This window comes from Aplysia californica, unplaced genomic scaffold (genome assembly GCF_000002075.1).
Source record: "Aplysia californica isolate F4 #8 unplaced genomic scaffold, AplCal3.0 scaffold00217, whole genome shotgun sequence".
Taxonomy (NCBI): domain Eukaryota; kingdom Metazoa; phylum Mollusca; class Gastropoda; order Aplysiida; family Aplysiidae; genus Aplysia; species Aplysia californica.
This window is the reverse complement of record NW_004797487.1, coordinates 806,895-816,235: the sequence shown is the minus strand read 5'-3', so window position 1 is coordinate 816,235 and position 9,341 is coordinate 806,895. Positions and strand designations below refer to the sequence as shown.

Sequence of the window (9,341 nt, the reverse complement as noted above, 5' to 3'; positions counted from 1 at the left end):
CACCAGGGTATTTATCTATTAGTTTTTTGTATTCTGCTTTAAAAGTTTTGGTGTTTGTGCTTTCTTTGTTGTGTGTGGTCAGCTGTAAATCTACTTTCGCCTTGGTGAGGTGCCACGGAGGGAGGACGGGGAAAAGAATTTGTTGGATGTCTTGTTTGGAAAAGTGTAATTTTTTGGGGTCCTCGAGGATTCTGGGGCCAAATGATTTGATAAGTTTTTCGTTGTTTTGGAATTTGATTATGGTTTCTGGGTTTGTTTTTAAAATGCTGTTGTACGCTGGATTTTCCGGTGTTGAGCTCAGTTTAACTGCGTATTGTAGTGAGAGTTGTGTGCGTCTGAGTGAGAGTGGTGGTATGTTGGCCTCGGACTGGAGGCTCTCCACCGGAGAAGTGCGGAAAGCCCCCAGAGCGAGGCGGAGTCCTTGGTTTTGTATTGGATCTAGTATTTTTAAGATGTGTGGTTTTGCCGATCCGTAGACTTGACAGCCGTAGTCAAGCCTGGACCGGACAAGGGAGATATACAAGTGTAGAAGGTGTTTTGAGTCCCCGCCCCATTCCGGATTCGATAGAATTTTCAAAGCGTTTAACGCTTTCTGGCACCTCACACGAAGGTCTTTGATGTGTGGTATGAATTTGAGTTTTTTGTCGAAAATGACGCCGAGGAAACGAGCTTGGTCCTGGACGGGAACTCTTTCCCCGTATAGTGTCAAATCCGGCTGCAGCACACTTCTGCCTGTTCGGCAGAAGTGTACTGCAACCGTCTTTGACGGGGAGAACTTGAAACCATTATTGTTTGCCCACGTTTCGAGTTTGTGCAGCTGCGTTTGCAGCTGCCTTTCCATAGATCTCAAATGAGGATTTTTCGAACGGCAGCATATCAAAAAGTCGTCAACGTATAACGAGCTGTCTATGTTGTTTTGGAGGGTTTTCACTATGGAATTTATTTTAATTTCAAATAGGAGAGGAGAAAGGATGCTCCCCTGGGGGACTCCTTCTTCCTGTTGGTGGGGGTCTGAAAGGGAGGATCCGACACGAACCTGGAAGGAACAGTTCTTCAGGAAGTAGCCAATAAAGGCAGGGAGGTGACCGCGTACGCCGAGTGCATGCAGGTCTCGAAGAATGCCGTACTTCCAGGTTGTGTCGAAGGCTTTTTCTAAGTAAAAAAAGATGGCGATCATGTGGCCTCTTTCAGCGAACGTCTCACGTATAAAGATCTCTAGGCGGACCAGGTGATCCAGAGTGGATCAAGTTTTCCTGAATCCGCACTGGAGACCGCTCAGCGAGCCCGTCCTTTCCAGAAACCACATGAGTCGCCTGTGAATCATTTTTTCAATCAGTTTGCAGAGACAGCTCGTTAGTGCTATTGGTCTGTAATTGGATGGGTGTGTGTGGTCCTTGTTTGGTTTAGGTATTGGAATGACAGTGGCGAGACGCCAAGACTCCGGAAAGGAGTGCGACCGCCACATGTCGTTGTATATGTATAGTAGGAGTGTGAGTGTTTCTGAGGGTAAGTATCTGATGATCTGGTTGTGGATGTCATCCGGTCCTGGGGCTGTATCGCCCAGGTCCGAGATGCACGATGTTAGTTCGTCTATTGTGAAGTCTGTGTTGTAGGTTTCAGTGTTGTTTGAGTGGAAGTTTAGGTGTTGTTTTTCTCTGTTAGTTTTGATGTTTTGAAAAGTGGTGTTGTAGTTTGCTTGGGATGAGTTTTTGGCGAGAGATGTAGCTATTGTGTTTTCGATGTCTACTTGTGTTTCAGCTGTGGTTCCATCCGGCCTCTGGACGTGCCGAATGGTGTCTGTGCGTCTACCTAAGAATTTTTTTAGCAATTTTGAAAACTTGGCTCAGTGGTGTCTGGCTGTTGATTTTGGAGATGTATTTTTGGAATGACTGTCTTTTGCTCTCCCTGAGGCATCTACGTGCCACAGCTCGAGCCTTTAAATAATTGATCTTGTTTTCTATGGTGGTGTTGTTGACGGCTTTTCGATACGCTGCCTTCTTTTTCTTTACTGCGTCCTCACATTCCCAAGAGAACCAGACCTTGTTCCTCCGGGGTTTTGTTTTTTGTTTTTGGTATGTGTTTGTGGCATATTTCTAAAAGCTTTTCGTGGAATTTATTGTAGTTGTGGTCGAAATTGTGATTAAGAATCTGGGAACATTGATTGACAAACCCGTCCCAGTCTGCTTTTTTGAAGTTGAAGCGTTCTGGGATCGGGTCGTTTTGGAGGCTATTGTTTTTTAGGAGAATTGGGAAATGTTCCGTACGGTCATCCAGCACAGACCACTCAAGATCTGGGACTAGGTCAGGGGTACAAAAGGTGAGGTCAAGGGATGAAGTGCCATAAGTGGCTCTGTTTCTGTAAGTTGGGAATTTATCCTTTAAGAGACAGATGTTATTTTGAAATAAAAAGTTTTCTATTATTTTTCCTTTCTGGTCTATAGGTTTGTCTCCCCAAAGAGGGTTGTGGGCATTGAAATCACCTAGCAAAATAAAGGGTTTTGGGAGCTGAGCCTTTAAGTCATTTAGTTGGGTTATTTTGAGGGGGTAATTTGGTGGGATATAAACTGAGCAGATCGTGATTGGTCTGTGCAGGGTGACCCGTACGGCAATAGCCTGGAGGGTCGTCTTAAGATGTACTTGTCTGTGGAGTGTGTGGTTGTCGGTGTAGATGGTGGTACCACCGGAAGCAATCTGGTTCTACGTGTGAATGTGATGGTACGCAGTAAATCCTCTTAAGTCTATGGTTGAAGCCGGGGTGAATTTTGTTTCTTGAATACAGGCCACCCGTTGGCACAGTGTGGCCTGTAAATGTTGCAATTCTGCAATGGAAGGTCGGATTCCGCCGGCATTCCATTGCAGGACCGCCATTATGACTTTTTAGTTTTTATTTTGGAGCTTGGAGGGGGAGGCAGAGTGTTTTCTAGGTTGCCGTCCTGGATTGGACGGCGGTCTAGTGAGGGATTTGGAGGAGTGACAGACTCCTCCCTTCCCGGGGTCAGGCCGAGAGGGGGTTCGGAGATGTCATCCTCCGTTGGTAGTGGGGGGGAGTGGAGGGGTAGGGGGAGGTGGAGCAGACAGAGGGGGCTGGGGAGAGGGGAGAGGGAGTACCTCAATCTCCATCAGAGAGATGGGTTGTGAGGTGGAAGTAGAAGAAGAAGAAGAAGAAGAAGAAGAAGAAGAAGAAGAAGAAGAAGAAGAAGTAATAGAGGAGGGGTGAGGGAGAGAAGGGGGGCGGAGGAAGAGTCCACCCCATCCTCCCCAAGAACCCCAAAGCGGTTAGTTAGTGATACCTGGAAGGTGGGTACCACAGTTTTAGGTGGAACCTTTCTGTGTTTCGCAGTAAGTTTCTTGTTGACCATGGGTTCTGGGAGGGTCGACAGTGGAAGCACTGGTCGACTTCGTGACTGGCCAGAGTACGCTTGCATATGACTGGCCATGGACCGGGGTCATATCTGGCGGGCAGACAGCTTTTCGGGCTTCTTGAAAAGAGCAGCCATTTCGTGCTTTATACTCTTGGATTGCGCGTTCTTGGATCCAAGTCGGGCAATCCTTGCTGAAGGCTGTGTGCTGGCCTTGGCAATTTGGGCAGCAAGGATGCCCAGCCTTGCCGCAGCGATGACACACGGCTGCGCGTCGGCATCGCGACTGACTATGGCCAAACTTTTGACACTGAAAGCAGCGTAGAGGGTTCGGCACATAGGGTCGCACGTCCAAGACCAAGTATGATGCCCGAACGGTGGCTGGAGGGCGGCACGAATCAAAAGTTAGGATTACTGTGTTCGTTTCTAGTGTGGACTCCCCCCATCGAATAGTAATTCGGAGGGCTTCGACCACACCCTCACAGTTATCCACAATATCTTGGTTGGAGCAGCCCTTCAGCTCATGGCTGCGGACCACGCCCTTCGACTGGTTAAATTTCTGGTGTCGCTCGGAAACACAAGGAACACCACCGAAGGTCGTTATCTTTTCAAGTCCGGCCAGTTCTTTATCCGATGCGCACTTGATGAGGAGAGCACCAGAGGACAGTTTCTGGACATTCGTAGGAATGTATCCCAGAACCTGGCTTAGAGCATCTCCTAACTTGAATACGTTTAGATTAGTGATGTTTTTCTGTGCATCGGTGCTGCGGATGGTCAAGTACAGCTGCCGTGGAAGCTCCCTGAGAGGGGGGAGAGCAGAGGCAAAGGTAAAGGTCCTTTTTCCTTTAGTAGGTTGTTTGCTCGGCTCGGCGGCCGCACCCGCTTCCGCAAGTCGAGACTTTTTAGCAACGTTGGGAGTTGGGGGATGGTTTTTGATTGATGAGGAATCCATGTGAGTCTTTTCGGTGGTTCAACTCCGGGGCTCCCCGCCCGCCATCGAGCCCAACAAGGGGACACATTGCTCGGATGACCAGAGCTGTGCCAGGGCTACCCCGGAGCTAGATCTATACTCTCCACGAGAGTGCATAAAACCCTCCCGTCAAGATTGACCCAGGGCTTGATGTTGTTTCAACTCCCAACCGATTGAGTGGCATGGGCCGTGCCACCCTCCCGTCTAAGAGGAAAACCTGGGCCAAAGAGGTGTGTTGGTGAGGGACAGTGCGTAGACTGATCTCACCTCAACCGCCAGGTGCTCGGTTTCCCTCCGCACGGGTCGCACCTCACGGTCAACAAGGCGCCCACTCTGTGGGATGGGTGACCTCTCTTTTTGCTGCACATGAGGTCAGCGGTGGGTAGAAAGATAGAAGGAGAAAGAAAGAAGGAAGGAGAAGAGGAAGATACACCAAAGTAAGTGTCGCACACGGATCCCAGAGGGTTGGGGTCCATGTGCGACACTTCGCCTTTGAGGGGGTTGCACCTTCTGCAGACGAAGCAGTGGGTCTATTTATATTCCTCCGCCCCACTGGGGGTACAACCTTCTTTGACGGGGAGAACTTGAATATGTTTGTGTGTGTATGTGTGTGCTTGTATGTGTGTGTGTGTGACGAGGGGGTGGGGTTGGTTTATTACTTAAATAATATGTTACATAAATTCTTAACTATAGTCTAGTCAGTGAGCAGAATTGCAAGAAATATTATTTCAAAGACAATTACCTTCTCAGGCTGCCCATCATTCATCACTTCGTATTTGCGGTCTTCCAGTCTCATAGGAGGTCCTTCACAAGCTGCCCTGTCCTACTGGTGGTATCAGAACATCTACCCTTCTTCCTGAAAAGACTCAATCCACACCTGCCGCCCCACTCACCCTCCGCCCCTCCAAAAATAATTCCTACACTGCCCCCCCCCCAAAAAAAAACTCCTTCCCTCCATGGCCATGGCAATACTATCAACAAAATCCTACTCTGAACCTAACCTATCCATCTCGCTCCTTATCAACCTATCTTTACAAGGAAACAGCAGTGTAGGTAGGGGTCTTTTAAAGGGGGAAGGGGTGACAGATAATTGTGTAGAATTGGGTGGGAAGAGCTGCCTAATGATTTTGTGCTTGAGTGTTGGAAGTGAATTTTGCATACTAGCTTGTTCTTTGCAGCTTGTTGGTGCTGCACTGCCATTACTGTTTCAATGATGCTGTAAAATGTATACTCAAAAATGCATCAAACAAACTCTACCAGCTGTTTATTTGACCTTCTACCTTCTGTGGTAGACTTACTGATAACACCAGCACCTTCTTGTGGAAAGTCCGATGAGTGACCGTAATCTAAAAAGATAATTTCAAAGTTAAATCAGTTTGAATTACTAAATTTTGAGTTTAAGCACATTCATGTTGGAGCATCTAAATTATTTGATATGTGATTATTTAAATGCAGCACATTCTATTTACATGCGCTAAGTAGTAAAACATGCAGCATCTGACACAGAAAGTTTTGTTCTTCGAGGAAATGTATAAACCTTACATTAAGTCCACCTTTTAATCAATTAAAAATATTACGGTACCAGTATACCTATACTAGTGTGAAAAGAAAGACATGAAATTACAATTACAGGCTGAAAAAAAATTACAATCTTGAAATAACACTGAAGCAAACATCTTCAATTGTTTCGGTTTGAATTACATCAATTACAAGAAACATTATTTTTTCTTTTTTTTCAGGAGCCATTAGAAAGGTCAGGAGGAAATTTTTGAGAGAAACATTAACGCAAAAATGAAACTTTCAAGTTGACCTAGCATTGGGTGTTCTAATTGTTTTTTCAACGTCTAAATAGGCCAAGATAGCTTTCAAAGACAAATATACCTTCTAAGTCTGATCATCCTACTCTTGTTTCTCGAGACGGTGGATATGGACAATCTTCTGGTCTTGTAAGCGATCAACAGGTGCTGCGGGCAGTCCTGGTGATGAAAATGTGTCAAAGATTGATTGAATGATTGAGAAGGTGTTTACAGCACTGTCAATGTGTCAAAAAAAATCCAACATCTCGTGTTTTATTTAGTATCATAGTATAAAAACATTCTATATTCAACTGTCAATAAAGAAAATCCAGAATTTTGAAATTTCTTTTGACTAGTACTGATCAATAAGACAAATTAATGCTTATAAAAAGTGTTCACTTTAAGTTTGTTGATTTTTTTAGTGTGGTAGTTTTTTACACCCTCATCAACACAATTTAGATCACTTAGGTTGTAGATATCAGACATTTCACGGTGAAACCTGACTCATCGATGGGTATTCTAATTTTATAGTAATTATGAGTTGAATAATGTCCAAATAATAATGGAACTTAAGCCTCAGTGAATAGTGTTGCTAGACATACTTCCCGGAACTTCCCCCAATGTGTCCCTTGTGTGACTATGCATATGAGACTGTGGATCATCACCTGTTCCACTGTACAGTCCTAAATGACATCAGAGCTACCCTTCTCCCTCCGAGACCTAACATTGACAACACACTCTATGGAACATTACAGCAACTGCGGCAGACCTGCACTTATCACTACATGGCATTGGACAGAAGGGCGAGAGCCCAGCTGTTGCTGGATCGATAACAACAACAACAACAACAACTAGACATACTTCGATGACAAATACCTTCTAATGCTGATCATCATCCCTTCTCGTTTCTTGAAGTTCTTGATATAAACGGCCCATTTGTCCTGCCGTCGGTCTAATGGGCCTTCCAGAATCGTACTGATGAAACAAAAGAAAAAATGAACGTTTCTCACGCACCAAATAATATTTTAAAAGTTATTACATAAGTAATATGTTACATAAATTCTTAATAAGCCAGTGAGCAGAATTGCAAGAAATATTATTTCAAAGACAATTACCTTCTCAGGCTGCCCACTATTCATCACTTCGTATTTGCGGTCTTCCAGTCACATTGAAGGTCCATCGTACAGACTGTCCTGTCCTACTGGTGGTATCAGAACATCTACCACAGGATGGTAAAAAGCCAAAAGAAAACCAGCTGGCAGTGTTTGTCTGATCCACTGAGTATACATTTTACAACACCACTGATACAATTCTGACAGTGCCACACCAACACGCTGCAAAGAACAAACCAGAGTACAAAAGTCACTTTAACACTCACTCAAGTTGAAAATCAGCAAGCAGCTCTTTCTAGCCAGTTCCACTCCTGCCACCCCCTTCTCCCCGAAAAGACTCAATCTACCCATGCCGCCCCCACTCACCCCCCCATCCAAAAAAACCCACCTCTACACTGCCCCCTCAACTCCCTCCCCGCCATGGCCATGGCAAAACTCCCTATAAAGTCCTGTTCTCAACCTAGCCTATCCACCTAGCTTCCTACCAACCTATCTGTACAGCCCCACTGCGGTGTAGGTTGGCTTTTTCGGGGGGCAAGGGGTGGTGGCAGGAATAGATCTGGGTGGGAAGAGCTCCCTGGTGAGTTTAAGATCAAGTGTTGAAGTGACATAATATACTGGATTGCTACCTGCAGCTTGTTGGTGCTGCAAAACGAGAATTGTATCAATGATTCAGTAAAATGTATACTCATAGGAACAAACAAGCACTTCCAGCTTTTTGTTTGACCTTTGATCTTATATGGTAGCCTTACTGGTAACACCAGTGTCTTCTAGACCAAACGTCTGATGAGTGGTAGTTTTCCAAGAAAAATAAATTTAAAGTAAAATCAGTTTGAATAGCTAAATTTTGAGTTTTATTTTTGTAGTTTTAGTAAGAGTTGTACGGCACTTGCAACGCAATAAGGTCATATAAGTGTCGAAGATTAGAGGTGTTACAAGAAAGTAACAAACACAAAAAAGGAGGAGAGATAAGGACGATAGATGTTTGATTTTAAAAAAAGAAAAAGCAAACCACACCAGAGCAGCCGTCATCCAATTTTGAGTAATTAACACATTAATTTAGTACATTCATGTAATATTGGTCATTTTCTTCACGAAGAAAAGACAAACAGAACAAACAAAAGAGGGAAAGACGAAAAGCCCCATCCCACCAAATACTTGTTACTGATTGGTTGAGTAGACATGTTATGGTACCAAGAGGTTAATCTGTGCATGTATGGGCAAAAAATATGTGCAACAGATTTTTTCTTCTAGCATCAGCCCCTCTTAAGTTAAGAGGGGTTGAAAGGAGGGACAGACATTTATAAAAATTCATCAGTTAATTGTATACCTATAATATTTTATCTTTATCTTTCATGATTTATTTATATTAAAAAGCGGAAGGAGTTCCCCAGAGGGCCGGCCGACCAACAACACAAAAGAGGGGATATTTTAAGCGGGGCATACCCTAACCCTAAGCATTAACCCTTACTAAGCCTTGTATAGTTTGTTCAGTGTCCCTTGTCATGGTAAATGCCGGCCCTCTCCCTAAAAATCCCATTCTTTTTGGAGCTTCTAAAATATTACAAATGTGAATTTCTGAATTCAAACCAATCTATTAAAATGAGCCTAGAGATGTAGTAGTTTTTCAACAGTGGCATGTGAGACAAAAAACCTACTCGTTCTTCAAGGAGATATATTATGCTTTATATGCGTGTCCAATGTCTAATGAATAATTACGTTACCAGAATTCCTATACTGGTATGAAAATAAAAAATAACCATAATAAAGTACAACCTTCAAATGACACTTTCTGCGTTTGGATCATATGTCAATTACAAGTAAACTTTCAATTTATTGGTATGTTTTCAGGAACCATTAGACAGGACCAGGACAGTTTTTGAGAGGCAGAACCTAAATGTAAAAATGTTGACTCTTTCTAAATTTGCAGTCATATCTTAAACCTTCAAAGGCTATGGGACATATGTTTGGCGGGTAAGTAAAGTTGAATTTAAAGACAATTATGCAAGTCCACTTACCTATGGGTATCAAAAAAAGTACAAACAAGAATTTGATCAAATGCATTATGCATAGAGATAGCGCGCGAGAGATAGAGAGACAGAGA

General features: G+C 44.0%; 1 protein-coding gene across 1 annotated transcript; it reads right to left on the bottom strand.

Moving 5' to 3' along the window:
* Window positions 1-3,312: 3,312 nt before the first annotated feature.
* On the bottom strand, window positions 3,313-4,311 carry LOC106011927. Its single transcript, XM_013083196.1, has one exon. The coding sequence runs from the start codon at window positions 4,309-4,311 to the stop codon at window positions 3,313-3,315; it is 999 nt and encodes a 332-aa protein (XP_012938650.1).
* Window positions 4,312-9,341: the final 5,030 nt, after the last annotated feature.